This window comes from Monodelphis domestica, chromosome 2 (genome assembly GCF_027887165.1).
Source record: "Monodelphis domestica isolate mMonDom1 chromosome 2, mMonDom1.pri, whole genome shotgun sequence".
In the NCBI taxonomy this organism is placed as follows: Eukaryota; Metazoa; Chordata; class Mammalia; order Didelphimorphia; family Didelphidae; genus Monodelphis; species Monodelphis domestica.
Genome location: NC_077228.1, coordinates 283565881 through 283587097, shown reverse-complemented (window position 1 = coordinate 283587097; position 21217 = coordinate 283565881). Strand labels below are relative to the sequence as shown.

General features: G+C 41.9%; 1 protein-coding gene across 1 annotated transcript; it reads left to right on the top strand.

Moving 5' to 3' along the window:
• Nucleotides 1-11229: 11229 nt before the first annotated feature.
• LOC100027368 (gastricsin-like) lies at nt 11230-19635 on the top strand. Its single transcript, XM_001370425.4, has 9 exons — nt 11230-11510; nt 12488-12638; nt 13395-13512; nt 14628-14746; nt 15285-15484; nt 16751-16873; nt 17408-17555; nt 18126-18224; nt 19334-19635. Exons 1-9 carry the CDS (start codon nt 11449-11451, stop codon nt 19487-19489), a joined length of 1176 nt encoding a protein of 391 aa, XP_001370462.3. The 5' UTR covers nt 11230-11448; the 3' UTR covers nt 19490-19635.
• The last annotated feature ends 1582 nt before the right edge of the window (nt 19636-21217 follow it).

Sequence of the window (21217 nt, the reverse complement as noted above, 5' to 3'; positions counted from 1 at the left end):
TTCCCTGAGATCCTACAATGGAAGACTTAAATTCAGGTCACTTGACCTCTGCTAATATACACATGATCAGTGTGCAATAACTTCACATAATTCCCTTCAAAAAACCTAGGAAGGATCATTTCTATACATTCATCCTGTTTTAGTCTGTGCCTTTGGCTATCCTTATTGCCAGGCTAAGATTACAATGACAAGAGAGAATAGTGCTGGTGGGAACTGTCCAGCAACAGTTCAGCTAAGTAGGCTGGAAGATGGGACTAGTCTTAGGAGAAGGGGAGTAAAAATACCTAGAGCTTGTAAAAACTTTTAATGGAACTCAAACTCTTTCGGTTTTTCTGATGTCTAAATGCTTTGTCCTAAGTCTCAGAGAGAAAAAAATCCCTTCTCACTTCTACCTTGAACTTTGCTTTGAGTTTAGTGGCAACTGGTATTGTAACCCAGATTTCTACTTTGATTCAACTCCATATTCCAAATAACTGACTCTAGCTTTGCATAAATAATCAATGATTTGGGACCATTCTTTTTTTTTTAAATCCTTACCTTCCGTCTTGGAGTCAATGCTATGTATTGGCTCCAAGGCAGAAGAGCAGTAAGGGCTAGGCAATGGGGGTCAAGTGACTTGCCCAGGGTCACACGGCTGGGAAGTGTCTGAGGCCAGATTTGAACCTAGGACCTCTTGTCTCTAGGCCTGGCTCTCAATCCACTGAGCCACCCAGCTGCCCTCTTGGGACCATTCTTGAGCAGGAATCTCCGAGCTGCCATCTTTCTTTGCTCCTTAATCTGAGAGTCCAAGGAAAGTGGGCAAGACTGAGGGGAACTTTGGATATTTGGTATAATGTTTCTTTTGTTGACTTCAAGATAACTGGCCTAAGATTGTTGGTGAGGAAAAAAATGGAAAATAAGGGAGCAAATGCCCATCCTAATTGGCCTTGTTCCTCAAGATCTCAGTTAGAGTCACGAAAAGGGATGACAGAAACAGAAGCTAGAGCTTCATAAAACTATATTTTTGTCAGAGATAGAAGGGAAGTTAGAGGCTTTCTAGTTCAACTCCTTCATTTGACAGAGGAGGAAACAAGACCCAATGAGATGAGTTAATTATCAAAAGTACCCCCCCCCCCAGGTCTTCTGGAGAGACCAATAAGCATGTGGTGTTCCATAGTGCACTAGGAAGATATGATCTCCTGAGCTTCGGGGAAGCTTAGGGGAAGTTATTGGTGCTGGAGATGAGATCTGTGTGCACAGTCCAGAAGGAACAGGGACCATCTTTGAAGGCAATTTCCTGGGGAGTCCTAGTTGTCCAGCTGGGGGCTGGGGGGGATGAGACATTGAGAGATAATGTTTTTGAGAGGACACAAGACTCAGAAGTGAATTCCTTTTGCCCATGGAAGTAGAAATCATGGTTGGAAAAGCTGATAACCAGCATTCACTTGGGGTTCTGAGATCTGAAATGTTCAAGGACCAAGTTTACAGGCTTTCATTGATTATTAAGGGCAGTATAGCATCAGGAAGGGTGCTAGCCATGGGGTGAGGAGACTTAGGTTTGACTCCTGTCTCAGAAAGGTATCAAGCTGTGGGATGTTGGGAAATCACTTAATCTCTCAGGCTGAATCTTTTCATCTGGAATATTGGCAAAATAATGGCCTCAGTGGTCCCTCCCAGCTCTCCATTGATGATCCCATGCCTGTACTGTCCACCTCAGAGATAGGTTATAGAGAAGAGCTCTGTAAACCTTCAAGGTCTGTTTTCTCTTGAGTAACATTAATTAGAGGCTGTGTGGTGTAGTACATTGAGCAGACCAGCCTTGGAGGTAGGAAGACTTGGGTTCAAGTCCTGCCTCTGACACATATAAATTAAGTGATCACCCTGGGTAAGCTACTTAGCTTCTTCATGGGTAAAATGAATGAGTTGGTTAGCTGGGTGTGGTAGATTGAGTGCTGGTCCTGGAGTCAGGAAGACCTCAATTCAAATCTTACCTCAGACATTTACTAGCTGTATGACCCCAGGCAAGCCACTTCTCCTTATTTGCCTGTTTCCTTATCTGTCAAATGATCTGGAGAAGAAGATGTCAAACTACTGCATTATTTTTACCAAGAAAACCCTAAATGGGATTGTGAAGAATTGGACATGACTAAAATGTGTGAACAATAAAAATAAATTTTACAGGGTAGTAACAGCACTGCTCTGCTTAGACACTGTACTGATTAGAGTTCCCAAGTTTTTCCAAGTTGTTTCCATTACAATGATTCTGTCTTTGTGTAAATTGTTCTCCAGAGTTCATTTTATATCTTTTCCCATAAGTCTTCAGAGGTTTGTTTAAGTCACCCAATGCCATTCTAATACAGAGACACCATAAATTGGTTTTGCCATTCCCAAGTGATGGACATCTGCTTTTCTTCAGTTCTTTGCCTCAACAAATGAACTGTTACAAATATTCTATATCTTTCCTTCTTGCTTTGATTTCTTTGACAGCTAGACATAATAGTGCATAGAACACCAGGCCTGGAAGCAAGAAGATATGATTTCAAATCCAGCCTCAGACACTTATTAGCTGTGTGATGTTAGGCAAATCACTTAACCTCTGTTTGACTCAGCTTCCTCAACTGAAAATGAGGATGACAATAAGACTTGCCTCTTAAATTTATTGTAAAGATCAAATGAGATAATATCTGTAAAGTATTTTGTATAATGTCTTACACATAATATATGTTATATAAATGCTAGTTATGATTACATGACTGATAATGAAATCACTGAGTCAAAGGTTTACATAATTTTGTGATGTTTTGGGTATAGGTCTAAATTACTTTCCAGAATGATAATACACACTACAGCTCTATCAATAGTGTATCAGAATGCCTGTTCTTCTATGGATCTTGTAACAACTCTCATTTTTCTATGTTTGCTATTTTTGCCATTTGATGGATTAGAGATGGAACTTCAGTTGTTTAAAATTTCTTTTATTATTAGTGATTCAAAGCATTTTTTCATGTGATTGTAGGTAACTTGTCTTTTTTCTTTTGAGACTGTTCATATCCTTTAATTTTATCTTTTGGAAAGATTCTTGTTTATATATATATATATATATATATATATATATATGTTTATATATTCCCCTGTATTGGGATATAAGATCTTTATTAGATAAATATTAAGACTTTCCAGTTCTAATTATCAGTCCATTGATTTTGTTTGTACAATTTTTTTATCTTTATGTAATTAAAATCATTCACTTTATGTTCTAATAGAATCTCCAACCCTTCTTTGAACAAGAACTTTCTCCCTATCCAAAGCGAAAGATATCACCTTTCCTTATCTAATTCCTTTATATGATTTTTTTTTAATATCTAGGTCATAGATCCAGTTGGGGCTTATTATAATATATGTTGTGAGATGTTGGTCTAAACCTAATTTATGCATATATTATTTATAGCTTTCCCAGCAGATTTTGTGGAATAGATATTGCCCCAGTAGTTGGCATCCTTGGGTTTTTCCAGTATCTCAGGTTTCTGCCCTTTCCATTTCTATTTTCTATCTCTCTCTTTCACTTTTACTTGATTATGAAAAGCTGGCCTTCTTAGTAAGCTGACTCTCTCCCCATGGCTATTATGGTGGGTTTAACTTCAGATTACCTGACCCTCACACACTCAGTCTTATCGTGGAACTCTTATCACTGATCACATCCATACTTCCCTGAGAGCTACATAGTAGTATTATAAGGATTTTCTTAATCTCTCCCTCTGTCCCTTTAAGAGGCAGAGGAGCAGAGAGATTTGGCTGTTAGAGTCAGTTATAGACTGACAGTTGGGAGCTTTTGTCTTTGGGTCCCCTGGGGAGAGGAACAGCAGTTTCTGGCTCTCTCTCTGAGACTGGCAGTTTTTGACTGCTTGACAGTTGGGGATAGAGAAAATGGTTCTAAGGCCTTAACAGCCTTATTGATTATTGATAAAGTTAGGTAGGTAGTTAGATAGTGGGTAAATTCTTAGTTAGAGTAGGAGAGTAGACTGGGCTTAGCCCAGCAGAAGACATTGCCCTAAAAAACAGATAGATTTAGGGTTTTTTAGAAATTTTAGTTAGGATTGTAATCTTAGGTATAGGTATAAGAGTTCTCTTACTTTCCTCCTTTCTCTTTCCTCCTTTCTACTTTCCTCAAAATAAACTAAGTGTTTTGTGTTTTACCAAACTGCTCTCTTGACTTTTGTTCAAACTCCTACCAAAAAATTTAACCCTTCACAGTAGAGTGGTCCAAAGTAGAGAATTTAAATATTATATGGATACAAATGAAGAAACTGAAAATCAGAGTGGGGAAGAGACTAACCAAAACTTTCCAGAGATAGTCACTAAAATTCCTTCCTCCTCACCTAAAAGAGCTAGCTCCCTATGGATCACTGGAGAATATCTGGTTCATCTCTAGAACTGTCATTCTTTTTACAACATGGAACTATGTTTCCCAAATTGTGTTCTCTGTGGTTTTTGCAGTTTGTGGCCAGCATTGGGGATTAGAAACTGGGTCTTCTGATTCTCAGGTCAGGACTCAGAGCAAAAGAGAGCCGCTGCACCATTAGATTGGAAATAAATTGTTTTGGCTCACATGGAAAATCCCCAATGGCTTATTTTTGCCCATATCTTGCACTCCTAGCCTTGGCTTGGATCCTAATGTCCTGGCAAATCTCCCTCTGATTTCCTGGATTCAGGGGTAAGGGTGTTGGCATGGAGGTAGTTTTTCCATTCACCCCATCACCCCAGAATGGAGAACTCTAATGGTAACTTGTAATCAAACCTCGAGCCATCACTAGATTACTCTGGTTGACAGGGAGCAGGTATCAGGTGTGTATATGTGTGTGTTTTGTGTATGCGGGGTTCTCCAAGAACTGGGTCAGGGGAAGCATGCAGGGGGGAACAAGAAATGGGCAGAGGAGGCAATATAGTGAAATGGGAGACTCAGAATTGGGTCCAGTGGGACAGAAGTACTCGGTAGTGAGGGAAAAGTCATTTATTAAGCACCTACTATGTGCCAGACTGTGTGTTAAACTCTTTGCAATATCATCTCATTTGATCCTCACAATTATCCTGGGTAGTAGGTGTTTTTAATTATTCTATCTCCCACTCCAAACTCTTACCTTGGGCAATTGAGCTCCAGTGACTTGCCCAGAATCATAGTCTCAGATGAGATTTTAACCCAGGACTTCTCATCTCTAGGTCTGGGCCTTTATCCACTGAGTCACCCAGTTGCCCCTTATCTCATTTCACAGTGGAGGAAACTGAGGTAAACAGAGGTTTCCCAGGGTCATATAAATAGTAAATGTCTGGTGTTGAATTTGAACTATCGTCTTTCTGACTCCAAACATAAAAGTTCTTGAACTCTATTTTCCAGCCATATTGAACTCTATCACTGTCTCTTATCCTGCTCACTCCCATTTCTATGCCTTTGTGTCCAGAAAACATTATGCCTGGAATAGATTTTCCCCGATTCTACCTATCAAACTTCACCTGGCCAAATCTTTCTTTTCTTTCAAGTTCCAACTCAGATTGTCAGTTTCCCTATGAATGCTTTCTTGCTCTACTCATCACATGTTAAAATGTTCTTTTCCTATTCATATCTCTAATAGCATTTTCCTGGATTCCTCCATTCCTCTTTATAATAACCATTTGTGTGTGTTCTCCCCATCAGATTATAACATCAGGGCTTTGTTGTATCCCCAGTACCCAACAGGGTTTCTTGCATATAGTAGATAGTCAAAAATTTTTATTGAATGGAGATAAACAAAAATAAGCTTCCATCCCCTTTCTTGCCCATTATTCTACCCTGTTCTGCTAGCCCCTGCCTTTGTCCTTCTTTCCTTCTGTCACGGGATGTTGGCAAGTGAGATGAGACCAATACTATGCATGAGGTGCTCACTAAATACTAAATGTGTACTAATTCTGGGACAGAATGCCAGATATGAAAAGAACTTTGAAGACCATCTATCTCAATTTCCCTAATTTACAGAAGAGGAACCTAAGGCTTAGGGAGGGGCAGTGATGCTAAAATCATTCATTAAATTATTGAAATCAATATTCAGATTCAAATAAAAACTCAAATATCAATATCAACTGTTGAGGCTAGAACCCCAAACTCCTGATACCTAGGCCAGTGTGCTTTTATTATGAATGCTTGCACTTGCTCTAGGAATTCCATTGAAAGACCAATTCCCTATCAAATACCTTTCATTTCAACTCCAAGAGCCAGATTTCATTGCCATTGCTGTACCCAACATCTTCAACTACTTGTGGTTTTGTGAGATGCCATTACTGAGCAAGCCTCCTGGTGTCAGGATTGATGTCTGTTGAAATCCTCTCTTTATCCTCCATTACCTAGAAGAATGGATTTTCCACAAGTCATTGGGAAAATCTCAGGTTAACTTTTGGAACTGTCCCACTCTGAGTGCCCTATGGAGGAACCTTTAGCCTTTTTCATGGAGCTCTGCTTCTTCATGTGACACGAGAATCTCTGGAAACAAGTGATAGTTTTCCTGGGAACTATGAAAAAATGCAATTCATTTATTCAATAAGCCCTCATCAGCACCATGTGTGGTATTGGGGATAAAGAGGCAAAAATGAAAACAGTCCCTTGCTGTAATTTGTAAGGAAGTACAAACAATTGGGGATAGGCAGGAAAGTCTTCGGGTAGGGACTCCAAGAGAGGGAAATGAAGAAAAAATTTGTTCCAGTGATGAAGGATGGTCTAATCAAAGGCATATAGGACAATGGAGGAGGAAAGTTTCATACTAGGAACTGAAAATGAGTCATATTTGAAAGTGAAAAATGATTTTAAAATTTTCAATTCCTTATTGGAAATTATATATAGCACATTAATATATATTATTATGACAGTTGAATATATTATACAATTATATGATGATATATATTTTTATTACATAATTAAAGTATAAAAACATAATATATTCATGAGATGTTTAGGTAATATATACTATTAATAAAATATGTAGCATAATAGGTTTATAATAATATAATTTATAGAATTATAATAATATAATAAATTTTATTACCTCCTTCCTACTGGTCCCTCTGTACTCATATTTAACTTTCTCTTTCTAGTTAAAATTTTTTTTAAATACTCTCTGGAGATGAGATAATAAGTTCAACTATGCTTTTTTTTTCTTTTTTAGTCTTTACAAGTCAAATAATCAGCTCACATCATTCCCCCCCCAAGAAAGCTTCAAATGCTTCACTTTTATTGTATGTTCATCTTTTTTCATTGGTGAGTAGACTTGGATTTTCAGGGCATATGCCATTTTGAGTTGTTTCTTGAACTACTTTAGTTTTTGGGAATATAGTCTTTCATTTCTCTGTGTAGTTTCTGGTGGGTATAGTCTTGTTAGATCACTGATCTGCACTTTTCTCTAAGCATTTTGATTTTGGAACACTATTCTGGGGGCCATCAGTCCACGACGCTTTGACAGAGTCATGCATGGTAGCTGGGGAGACCACAGAGTGGTCCTTGGTGAGATGTGACTGCCCACTCTATCCCCCTTGCATGACTTTTTTCATCAATGTCCCTTACCTATGAATTGACATGATTATTATTCCCCCTAGTCTCAAAAGAAATAATGCAATAGCAAAACACGTGTACCCTAATTTTTCAAAACCTCACCAAAAGATCAGATCCTCAAACCCAATCCCAAAAGGCTATCGTGGGTTAACTTTTACTTAGGTATATAATTCCCAGCAAAACCGAAGCTACAGGCCAAGCCAAAAACTTTCTCATGAAGCCAGCACACAAATCAATCATAGAGGCCCATACAATACATACAGGTATAGTACAGGTACACTAAGCTTCAATATGCCTCAGTGACTCAATTACACAAATCAGTAACTCAAACTCCCTAGTAAGCCACCTGTGACAAAATCATTTATCTTGTATTCTGTCTGTAATCACAATACAAAAATATAGAATGTTAATCAAGTGATTTGTTAAAAGTTAATGTATCACTTTTCCAATTATCTCTCTTTCATTTTGTGTATCTGCATGCCAAGAGAATGAGTATAAAAATAAAGATCAGATATTGGGAAAACAGAACAGCTCGGAGATGCAAAGTAGTCCCATGGCCGTAATGATTAAGCTGTCTTCTGTTTGTTATTTATTTTATGTTATTTATTTTGACTGATTGTTCGCCACAAGTCGAGAACCCTGGAGTTGTGAGTGGGGCTGGACCCTGACTACGGCAACACTAATTCTTGCTTCTGATTTAGAACACAATTTTCTGCCTTTGGCTTCTCTGCCCAGTGCCATCCACCCAGGGGTATGCTGGTAAATGTTTAATAAGCAGATGTCCAAGAAAACAGGACACACTTTAAAGCTTAACCTGTATTATCCATACTTCCTCATCACTTTCTTAAGCCTAGGCAATCAACAAAATGACATTTTTAGCCCTGATTAATAGTGGATTTTTGAAGTATAAATGCTTACATAAAAAATCTAATAACCATACATTAAATTAAAAAGTTTTTATACAAACAAAACCAATATAACCAAAATTAGAAGGGAAGCAACAAATTGAGAAAAAAATCTTTATAACAAAAACCTCTGACAAAGGTCTAATTACTCAAATTTGTAAGAAGCTAAATCAATTGTACAAAAAAATCAAGCCATTCCCCAATTAATAGATAGGCAAGGGACACAAATAGGGAATTTTCAGATAAAGAAATCAAAACTATCAATAAGCACATGAAAAAGTGTTCTAAATCTCTTATAATCAGAGAAATGCAAATCAAAACAACTCTGAGGTATCACCTCACCCCTAGCAGATTGGCCAATATGACAGCAAAGGAAAGTAATAAATGTTGGAGGGGATGTGGCAAAATTGAGACATTAATGTGCTGCTGGTGGAGTTGTGAATTGATTCAACCATTCTGGAAAGCAATCTGGAACTATGGCCAAAGGGCATTAGTTTGATCCAGTCATACCACTGCTTGGTTTATACCCCAAAGAGATAATAAGGAAGAATACTTGTACAAAAATATTTATAGCTGTGCTCTTTGTGGTGGCAAAAAAATTGGAAAATGAGGGGATGCCCTTCAATTGGGGAATGACTGAACAAATTGTTCTATATGTTGGTGATGGAATATTATTGTGCTCAAAGGAATAGTGAACTGGAAGAATTCGATGTGAACTGGAATGACCTCCAAGAACTGATGCAGAGTGAAAGAGGCAGAACAAGGAGAACATTATATAGAGAGATCGCTACACTGTGGTACAATAGAATATAATTGACTTCTCTACTAGCATCAATGCAGTGATCCAGAAAAATTCTGAGGGGCTTATGAGAAAGAATGCTATCCACATTCAGAGAAAGAACTGTGGGAGTAGAAACACAGAAGAAAAACAACTGCTTGATCGCATGGGCTGATGGGGATGTAGACTCTAAATGATCACCCTAGTGTAAATATTAATAATATGTAAATAGGTCTTAATCAATGACACATGTAAAACCCAGTGGAATTGCTCGTTGGCTATGGGAGGGAGGAGGGAGGAGGGGAGGGAAAGAACATAAATCATGTAACTATGGAAAAATACTCTAAATTAATCAAATAAATAACCTCTAAAAAAGTCTAATAACCAGATCTCCCTGAGTGGTTTGCGCTGGCTCCAGTGCACTCCGGTTTCTATCTCTGGTATTTGACCCATGATCCTACATGACTGATCCAGTGTTGCTGGTCCATTTTCAGTGAAGAGTCTGGATATAGTGGCCTTTTTTATTTCCAGTTTTGGAAGCATCAATCTGTGTTACAGAAGACTCCTAGCACCACTTTCAAGCATATACTCTGGTACAGAGAACATGAAGCAAATTTGGCCTCTACTCATAAAGATTTGTCTAGTGCCTCCTCTCTTCCTGCCCACCCCCCACCACCCCCAATTGACTGGAAAATGGCAGGAAAAGTTGTAGTATATGATTTTGATGTAATACTATTGTGCTATGAGAAATGATGAGGAGGGTGGTTTCAGAAAAACCTGGGAAGACTTACATGAACTGATAATAAGCAAGTTGAACTGAACTAAGAGAACATTATACCTAGTAACAGCAATGTTATATGATGATCAGCTGTGTAAGATTTAGCTACCCTGATGACAATAATGATCCAAGTCAATTCCAAAGGACCCATGATGGAAAATTCTATCCATCTCCATACAGAGAACTAATGAACTCTGAGTGCACATTAGATTTTCTTGTTGAATTTGATTAAATGATAGTGGAAAAACTGTAGATAGAGGAAGCAATTGTAGATGAGTTCAAGAAGAATGAGAGTATAGAGAGGGAAGAGAAGTGAGTGGAGAGCAAAAGATATTTAACCTGTCTGGTCCTCCATTTCCCACTACCAAAGAAAAGGAGGAGACAAAATGAATTTTTTTAAAAAATAGTTTAATTTTTTACAATTAAAAATTTATCTGACTAAATGGATACCAAGATTTTTTCCCTCATAGTCCATCCCATCGTGGAGCTTGGAGTCATGGTCCCTGACCAATTTAATGATTCTACAATAAAATAGTTCTCCAGTATCTGTCTCCTGGTCCCAAGTCAATTGACCTTTTTTTTTTTAAACCTTCTTTTCCCTCTTAGAATCAATGCTGTGTATTGGTTCTAATGCAGAAGAACAGTAAGGCCTATGAAATGGAGGTTAAGTCATTTGCCCAGAGTCATACATCTAGGAAGAGTCTGAGGCAAGATCTGAACACAGGTCCTCTCATCATTAGGCCTGACTCTCAATCCACTGAGCTACCTAGCTTCCAGTCCCTTGAAATGACCTTGGTATCTGGTACAGGGGAGAAGCAGAGACCCACCACTCCTAACTTGAATCCTGAGGGCAATACCACCAATCCCTCAACCTATATGCAAGTAGGTCTCTCCCCCATCCCAGAATGACTTTTCCTTACAGAGAGAGTGAGCCAATGACCTCAGAGACTCTTTCTCTCTTCCAAAGGACTCCCTCAATCTTCCTTTCTCTAGCAAAGTCCTTCCAACCCTTTTCTCTATACAGTTCTTCCCTATAAACTAGAAAGCAACAACATGATCCCTTCCCTCCATCTCTTCTCCCTCCCCAGCTGGGAGCTTGGACATGAGGACGAGGGAGGGGTGTTCTACATCTCATTTGTTCTTGGTTATCATGTTACCATTTGGTCTATTTGTTTGGGACCAAGAGGCTCTGGGCACTTAAAAGCAGATTAAGCAGCCAAGTTCTGGATAAGAAGCTAAGACCCCACAGGCTCCTGACCTGCCACTTCTGCCAAATGATTATTCTGTTTACTGAGTGGGGCAGTGAGAAGTGAGGAGGAGGGAGGGACACCCCATTCTGGATGTATATATATGAGAGTCCCCAGTCCCTTTTCTTTAGCTGGGAGTGGATCTCAGGAGCTTGTGACTGTTAGGAGTTAGTGGCTTGAAGAAGAAATCAGCCATGATGAAGTGGCTAATTATTGCCCTTGTCTGCCTCCAACTTGCAGAGGCACATATCATCAAGTAAGTCCTGGGGCTGAGGGTGCTGGTGTTTGGGGAAAACTGATGTCAGGGAAGAGGACAAAGGAGAAGGGAGAAGGAAGCACAATGTATGGGGAAGAGGCCTGAATTTGGTAAAGATGTCTTAATTTTCAATGACATGTAATAGCAAATTTCCACCTAAGTTTTCCAAAATTATAGGATTCAGATTGTCTCTCTCCCTCCCATCCCTCCATCCTCCCGGGAAAGAGCCCTGATTTTGAAGTCAGCATAACTTAGTTGAAATCCTGGCTCTGCTGTTTCGGAGCTGTAGTATCATGGTCAAGTGGATTAACCTGCCTGGGTCTCAGTTTCCCTGTAATAATAATAATAGCTAGCATTTATCAAGTGTCTCAAGATGCACAAAGTGCTTCCAGTATTTATTAAGTGTTTAGCTAGATGACACCGTAGTGCATAGAGTGTTGGGCCTGGAATTGGTAATATTCCTCTACCTGAGTTGAAATCTGACCTCAGACACTTAGTAGTTGTGTGACCCTGGGCAAGTCACGTCACCATGTTTGCCTCAGTTTCTTAATCTGTAAAAGAAGCCTGAGAAGAAAATGGCAAACTAGTTCAGTATCTTTGCCAAGAAAATGCCAAATGGGGTCTGGAATAATCAGATAGAATGAAAGAACTGAACAATATCTAAACTAAATATAAAGAAACTTCAGATTAAGAAAGAGCACACTACCAACTGGGGACCATCTTGGAAGGTCTTCTGGAAAAATGGTAGCTCAGTTCAGGAGAGTAAGAGGTCCCCCCTGACAAGCTGGGCCTGAAAGGGCCTGTTGCATAGGCTCAACTAAAAGCAGGAGGGAGTTCTCCCTCCCCAGTCTCTGGCTCTGGTTGACTTTGGTTGGTGGGGGCTTTGCTGCTGGATTGTGGGTGGGGTTGGTCGAGTCAGGGAGCAGTTGAGGCCTGGGACAATTCCACTGACAGCAGCTCCTGCTACCCCCTGCCAGGGTCCCTCTGAAGAGGTTCAAGTCCATGAAGCAGGTGATGAAGGAGAAAGGCGTGTGGCAAGACTTCCAGAAGAGCCACAAAATGGACCCTGCCACCAAGTACTTCAACCAGTTTGCTGCTGGCTATGAGCCCCTGGCCAACTACATGGATGTGAGTGAGCACCTTCTCCCTGCCCTCAGGCTCCAGGCTGAGCCCCTACCCTCCTGGGCCCTTGGGATCCGCAGCTCAGTTTGTGACAGTCAGCTCGGATGGGCATCTCGTGGGGGCAGGGCCTGGATTAGAGAAAGAAGGAGAAATGCTGCCCAGGCCCAGGAAACCCCCATTTGGATGGGGAAGGACAAAGTCCTTGCCTGGAGACCCCTTCCATTGGAGTGGGGTTACTGTGCTGAGCCCCGGGATGGGCCCTGCAATGTCCCTGCATCAGCAGGTGACACAAAGATAGGTGGTAGCGATGAAGAAGTAGGTCAGACGGCTGTATGGGGGGCCCAAGAGGGCTTGGCAGGCTAGAGCTCTGCGCTGAATCCAGCATGATGAAGCTGAATGGAGATGGATGTGAAGTCTTAGCCTTGGGGGAAAACAAGAACTTGCTATTCCAGCTAGCTAAAGGGGCCTCCCGTTTCTGCCTCATTGGCAGAGCAAAGATCAGTGGTCGGTACTTTGTGGAGGGCCTTTTCAGATGCTGCTTGGACTCGGGTCTCTGAAGACCCTTCCGTGGCTGGAGCTCATGGAGAAGGCCACTCAAAGGAGAGAGTGCAATGGTGCCCCAGCCAGCCCTGCCAGAGGCTGCTAGCCCTGAGGTGGGGAGGGCATGGTTTGAGAGCTCAGGCTCACCAGCACTCATGGAGCAATTAGGATGGCAGCCACAGGGCAGGTCTGTGCGGATGCTGACCCAACCTTCCTCCCTAGATGTCCTACTATGGGGAGATCAGCATCGGGACCCCACCCCAGAACTTCCTGGTGCTCTTTGACACTGGCTCCTCCAACCTGTGGGTGCCCTCCATCTACTGCCAGAGCCAGGCCTGCAGTGAGTACCCAGCTGGTGGGAGAGGGGGAAGGGAGGAGGACAACACCCAAGGGCAGGAGATGGGAGACAAGGAGGGACTGCGGGGTCCCCGGGAGAGTCAGAAAGGACTAGCAGCTTCCTCAGGGTCACACAGCCTCGCCAAAGCAGAGCTGAGCATCGCTTTGCTCTCACTCTATTGCACTCTGCACTCTATGTTTTTGAGATGCCTGCACTGTGGACCTTGGTGGGGGCACAGCAGGATGCAGGAGAAGGATAAGACCTGGTCCTGCCTCTTCCTTCTCCCCTTGTGGACAGGAAAGGCTGAACTGGCTAAATGCTTCTCTTGGTGCTCCCACAGACAGCCAGACTCTACACGAGTTCCTATTTGTCAGGTAGACAGAACAGGCAGAGGCCACTCTGGCTCTGGTCAGTGGCCATGGACTTGGGTGACTGTGGGAGAAGCAGGAAGCTGCAGAAAAGCCAGTTCAGGGGGAAGAGAGAGTGTGGTCAGGCATAATGGTGGCTGAGAATGGACAGAGGGGGCAAAGAGGAGGAAGCTGCTGCCCATCCCCACAAGGAGAGGGGATTCTGGATCAGTCCTTAGATCAGCCCAGTTCCCAAGGCTTCTGGGGAAGAATTTGGGCTTCTGGTTCATTCAGATTGTGCCACCACCAGCAAGTGACTCTCACTTTTTTAAACCTCTCCCTTGTGTCTTAGAATCAATACTGAGTCTTGATTCCAGGGCAGAAGAGTGGTGAGGGCTAGCCACTGGGAGTTAGGTGACTTGTCCAGGGTCATACAGAGGTAGAAGTGTCTGAGGGCACTTCTGAACCTTGGACTTTCCATGTCTTTGCTTGGCTCTCCATCATTTCATACTTTAACTGCTAAGAGGTTTCTCTTTTAGCCACTACTCAAGAAAGGGAGCACAGGGATTATTATCCTCATTTTACAGATGAGGAAACTGAGGCTTAGGAGCTTTCCTAGAGTCTTATGGCTAATGAATAGCAGAGATGAGACTTGCACCCACATCTTTGCATACCAAGGACACTCTTTCCATTGCTCTATAATGCAGAGGAGTGGGAAAATGGGAAAAGGATTCATTGGCCTCCACTGACCCCCTCTTTTTGTCTGAGCAGCCAATCACCCCCAGTTCAACCCCAGCCAGTCTTCCACCTACTCCAGCAATGGACAGACCTTCTCCCTGCAGTATGGAACAGGCAGCCTCACTGGAGTCTTTGGTTATGACACTGTGACAGTGAGTGTTTATGGGGCTGAAGGGATAAAGGGGAGCATATGAGTGGATACCCAGTGGTGGTGGGGGGGTCCCCTTATGGCTGCTCCAGGCATGGAGCTTGGAACCTGGGAGCAGGGACAGGTGGGAGTCCAGCTGCTAGAAGCCACAAGCTGAGAGCTAAGGGGCCCTTCTAGTTTGCTGAGAGAGCAGCCATGAGTGAGGGGAAGCTCTGCCTCCCTGCTTGTTCCTCCTTCTGCAGTGAGCTTAGTCTGACTTCAGGAGCCTCAGGGAGCATGAGGCATGTGAGGAGGGGGTTCAGAGCCATGCTGGTCTCTTGCAGAGAAGGCCTCAAGTCCCCCCAGGTTCTCTTCCCTCCCTAACCCCCTCCCACCACCATAGCTATTTCAGGATGGAGTTTGGGGGCATCCTGACCCTCTCCTCACTTGCCTCACTAAAGTGGGGAGACTGAGCTCATCTGTAGACCTTGGGGAGGATTGTTTTTGCCCATCACCTTCTTGTGAGGTGGCCCTTCCTGATGGACTTCTTCTGACCCCCTCAGATCCAAGGCATCTCCATCACCAACCAGGAATTTGGCCTGAGTGAGACTGAACCTGGCACCAACTTTGTGTATGCCCAGTTTGATGGGATCCTGGGTCTGGCCTATCCTGCCATCAGCTCTGGTGGGGCCACCACTGTCATGCAGGGCTTCCTGCAAGAGAACCTGCTCAATTCCCCTGTCTTTGCCTTCTACCTTAGTGGGTAGGTGACTTGGTTGACCTCTTCTGCTCCCCCAGCCACATTCTGACCTTATCCCTTTTCCTGGTTCCAGGGGGACAAAACTCCCTTTGTCAGAACCTCTTAATCTGGGCTTTATGATTAGAAATGTGTATATGCATATATACACATATATAAGCTTCATTTTCATTATAATCAAATTCTTTTGTAATCTTATCACATTTAATTACATGCATATAAAAATAGGATTCTGTGAAAAGGTCATAGGTTCACCAGATCTCCAAAGGGGCCTGTGCCACACAGAGAAAAGTTTCTTTCACTCTCTCCTTTTTCTTTGTTTGTTTGTTTGTTTTCTTATTTCTTTGTTTGTTTCTTCCTTCCTTCCTTCCTTCCTTCCTTCCTTCCTTCCTTCCTTCCTTCCTTCCTTCCTTCCTTCCTTCCTTTCTTCCTTCCTTCCTTCCTTCCTGCCTTCCTGCCTTCCTGCCTTCCTGCCTTCCTGCCTTCCTGTCTTCCTTTCTTTCTTTCTTTCTTTCTTTCTTTCTTTCTTTCTTTCTTTCTTTCTTTCTTTCTTTCTTTCTTTCTTTCTTTCTTTCTTTCTTTCTTTCTTTCTTTCTTTCTTTCTTTCTTTCTTTCTTTCTTTCTTTCTTTCTTTCTTTCTTTCTTTCTTTCTTTCTTTCTTTCTTTCTTTCTTTCTTTCTTTCCTTCTTTCTTTCTTTCTTTCTTTCTTTCTTTCTTTCTTTCTTTCTTTCTTTCTTTCTTTCTTTCTTTCTTTCTTTCTTTCTTTCTTTCTTTCTTTCTTTCTTTCTCTCTTTCTCTCTTTCTTTCTGTCTCTCTTTCTGTCTTTTTCTTTCTGCCTTTCTTTCTTTTTTCTTTCTTTCTTTTCTTTCTTTCTTTCTTTCTTTCTTTCTTTCTTTCTTTCTTTCTTTCTTTCTTTCTTTCTTTCTTTCTTTCTTTCTTTCTTTCTTTCTTTCTTTCTTTCTTTCTTTCTTTCTTTCTTTCTTTCTTTCTTTCTTTCTTTCTGTCTTTCTTTCTGTCTTTCTTTGTCTTTCTTTCTGTCTTTCTTCCTTTCTTTCTGTCTTTCTTCTCTAACCATCTGTTTTAATATCAATTCTAAATCAGAAGAGTGGCAAAGGCTAGACAATCAGGGCTAAGTGACTTTCCTAGGGTCACACAGTTAGGCAGTGTCTGATGCCAGATTTCAACCCAGATCCTCCACAGTCCAGGACTAGCACTTTATGCACTGTGGTATCTAGCTGCCCTTAAAGCTGATATTTTCCCATTACCCTTCAGCAATGAGAATTCCAACAATGGTGGTGAAGTTGTTTTTGGAGGAGTGGACACCAGCATGTACACTGGAGATATCTACTGGGCTCCTGTGACCGAAGAAGCTTACTGGCAGATCGCCATTAATGGGTATGTCTGGGCAGAATGGATATATTTTCCAAGATTATTCCTACACTCTGGAAAAAGGGGGACTTAGAGGATAGAAGCCCAAAATCTAGGGAGCTAAGTCATGGCTCATATGCACTGATATCCCAAGTCCTTATATAAAAGATATTTAACCCCATAGAGGCTTTGATCATTTCTGTAGGGACAAAGTTTATTATGAGTCCTTAAATAGGGAAGTTGAATGAGAGGAATGGAGATGCTGGACCCCTGTCTCTAATCTAGGAAGGAGACTATCCTAAATTCTGCTTCATGGTGTGTGTGTGTGTGTGTGTGTGTGTTGGGAAGTGCAGTAGATAGAGATGTTTCCACTTGGGGCCCACCAAGGTGTCCCAGGCTGGGAATTCCTTTCCCTGGGTTTCCTCTGAAATGAGTGGAGTGGTGTTTTCTCAGCCAAGGACAAACTGAGATGAATGTGGGGGAGAGATTCTTGAACCCAGGCCAGAGGAGGGAAGGCACATGACCACGACCTGCATTACATCAGGGACTGTCTTCTTACAGGTTCTCCATTGGGGGCCAGGCTACTGGCTGGTGCTCTGGAGGTTGTCAGGCTATTGTGGACACTGGCACTTCCCTCCTCACTGCCCCCCAGCAGATCTTCTCTGAGCTGATGCAGTACATTGGAGCCCAGCAGGATGAAAATGGATCTGTAAGGGAGCCTGGTCTTCCCTAACTTCCTAGGAGCAGGGAATGGAGGGGGCTGGAAGCTAGAATTAATGACTCCAGGGAAAAACATTGAACTTTTCAGGCCAGAAGTCAGAAGTCCTAGGTTCAATTCCCACTTTACCAATTTTGTGAACCTGAGACAACACACATAACCTCCCTAAACCTCAGTTTCCTCATCTGCAAAATGGGAATGCTATAATAACTCTTTGATTCACTAATTCACTGGGTGACTGGGAAGAAATCACTGTGTAAACCTTAAAATGCTATGTCAGTACGACTATCATCATCATTATTGGCTCCCCCAGAGAACCCTACTACTCTGACCCCTGTTTCAGGTTATCAGGATCACATTCAGAATCAGGAGTCCTTTGGTTGGGGTAGGGTTTGATCAATGCACTGGGGCAGGTCTGATAGGGAGAGAGTGGAGCATGGGAGGTAGAAACTGGGCCAGGAGGTCTTTCTTCTGGACATTCTCTGGAAGCTCTAGGGCATCTTGGTAAGATGGAGATCTAAAGTGCCTCTTCCTCACCCAATATCTATCTTTGTCCTCTAGTATTTGGTCAGTTGCAGCAATACTCAGAGCATGCCCACCATCACCTTCAACATCAATGGTGTGGACTTCCCTCTACCTCCCTCTGCCTATGTCCTTCCGGTGAGTTCCCTTCATTTCCCATTCTGTATATTCTTGCCTTAGTCAGGGGTGTCTCTTGAGCAGGGAATGTATAGGAGGGAGGAACTACTCTCCATTTTGGGAAGATGGTGAATCAATGAGTTGTAGGTTAGAGCAGGGACCTGAGGATTCCCTCAGAAATACCCTGTTCCCTGCACTCCAGGTTCCTTAGGATGACATTTTGAGGGGTTATGGGGACAGAGATTTGGGGAAATAGAGAAAACCCTTTATGTTGCTCTTCCAGGATTTCACCTGATAGAATCCCAGTAATGGAAGGGGCACCACTGATAATCTAGTCCACCTTCCACACAAAACAGGAATCCCTTTTGCGTTATTTCTGTGGAGTAATTGTCAATCATCAGCTTGAATTCTCTCAGGGATGTTGAGTTTCTTCTCTCATGGGGCAGCCTGTTCTATTGTCCAGGCCATAGACTTGAGGCCAAAACCAGAGAGAGATTTGTTTAGGGGTCATTCCTTTCCCGTATTCATATTCTGAGTTGCTCCTTCTTTAAGGCAGTTTCTTGACTTGACTCTTCTACCCCATTCTGGAGAAAATGTAGACAGGTTTATGTGTAAATAGATAGACAGATCAATTGATAGAGCCTTTAAGTGCCAGGCACTGTGTTAAGAAGTTCTATGGGTATTCTTGTGATGTGCTAGTTAATCAGACAAAAACAGACATATAATTTAATTGCTAGGTACTATGTGTAGACATGTATATGTATTTGTGTGTTTTTGTGGGGGTAGTGTGGAGAAAGAGAAAACATAATGTAGGCTATTTAGGATTTCCCAATCTAGGCAAAATGAGGTTATACAAAGAGAAAGAACAATGATACCAAGCAGAAAGTATTTATTTTCTTCCCCCACCTTCCCAACTCATTTGTGGCAGTGTTAGACCAGGGTATGGACAGGTGACTGTGAGAAGGAATGTTTCCTAGAGTAGAGTTAGAATTTTGTGGCCCAGAGAAAGAGCCTGAAACCTAAAGCAATCACTACTCAATGAGTCCCACATATAGATAGTCAAGGCTAACTTCCTGGAGGAAGTAGGTCATGATGGATTGAATTTATCTCTCCTTTCTTCTTACCTCCAGAGCAACAGCAACTACTGCGAGGTGGGAATTATGCCCACTTACCTGCCTTCCCAGAATGGCCAGCCCCTCTGGATCCTTGGTGATGTCTTCCTCAGGAACTACTACTCTGTTTATGACCTTGGCAACAACAGAGTGGGTTTTGCCAACCTGGCCTAAGCTCTTCTTCTAGCCTATTTCCATCTGCCTGGCTCTTGGGTTTCCGTCAGTTCTTCCCTTCCTCCCTCTCTTTCACTCTCTCTGAATGGATTCTACATCTTCATCATGAGTTCTGGAAATGTATAAATAAAAATCTTTCTACACTTTCATTCATTTGTCCATTTATTCAAGATGTATCATGCCCTTACTGTGTGGGAAATCATATAATAGGTGTTAGAGTGAGTACCTCCAAAGGTCAGAAATTGCATGCTTCCAGCTTTTACTAACATTACAGCCTTGTAGAGAGATTGAAATACCAACATTTGGTAACCATGTGAAAAATTCTTTAGAGAAATGTTAAAGAAAATATAATATGAAGTACAGGAGGGTTAGCATGGAAGGGAGGGTAATTACCGCCCACTGGACCTGTGTGGTTCCCAAACACTCTTTGTAGGGTGGGAGGAGCTGCAACATGAGAATGATAGAAAGCTTCAAGATGTAGATTAGTGTTTGCTCCATTCTTTAACAGAGTATGATTTTAGTGCCAAAAGCTTCAAGTTGAGATTGACTTATCCTAGACTGCTCCGTCTACATCATGATCTATCTTTTTTAGATATAGGGTTTTTTTTGTCTTGTAATATCTCTCAACCAATATATGAACTACAATTTAATCAACAACTACCCTATGTACCAGGCACTGGGTCTTCTCAAACTGTTCCTCTCTTGATCATTCGCAGGCCCCACAATGCAAGTTCATCCTCAGTTCTTTCTATTTCCAGTATGTTTTCTGCTTCATCAACCAAACCTGACCAGTAGCCCTAATTAACTCTTTGTTTTCCCCATCTAGCTCTTTGCGTTCCCACAATCTAATCTCCTCTCTCTCTCTCCCAATTCCTCCTGGAATATGTCTACCCTTTCCTACTAATCCAAGTCCGTCCCTGCCACTCTCTATTTGCCTGGGAGGTTCCCAAGAGCAGAGACTATCTCCCTGTCCATCCAAATGGGACGTGACCATGGACTGGAACTATGACTATGTTTATTCCTGTTGACCAGGAGCTTCATAAGAGCAAGAACCAGGTCTCTGTCTTCTATATCTTCCCCCAGTTTCTAGTGGAAGGTTCTACCTCAAGGACCCCACAACTCTCAGTCTAAGCATCATAACAGGGATGACCATTAGGCATTGTTTTAAAAAATACTAATTTGCAATTGCCCTCCTGGCTCCAGGCTCATATAAACTGTATTTAGTCCAGGAACTTGGCCCTAGTCAGCTTCTTTTTTTTAGACAATTATATAAGCCATACTACCTTATTACATTATTAATGCCAGAGCAAAATTCCAAGGATGTTTCTCTTTTAGATATTTTATTAAAAAAAATCTTTTTTGGTCAGGGCTAGGCAATGGGGATCAAGTGACTTGCCCAGGGTCCTACTGCTAGGTCAGATTTGAACCCAAGGCCTCCCATCTCTGGCACTGGCTCTCAATCCTCTGAGCCCCCCAGCTGCCCCCTTTTTTAGATATTTTAAAACACAACTTTATTCTTATTTGCCAAAGGTTCTTAACATAATCTTTACCTCAGGCAGTCTGGTGAAACCTATGGATTCTTTTTTAGAATGCTGTTGATAAATGCTTAAAGTAAAATATATCATACATCCAAGGGAGCCAATTATATTGAAATAAAGTTACCCCATATTTATTTTTATAGTATTTTATTTTTTCCAATTACATGTAATAATAACTTGCCATATAATT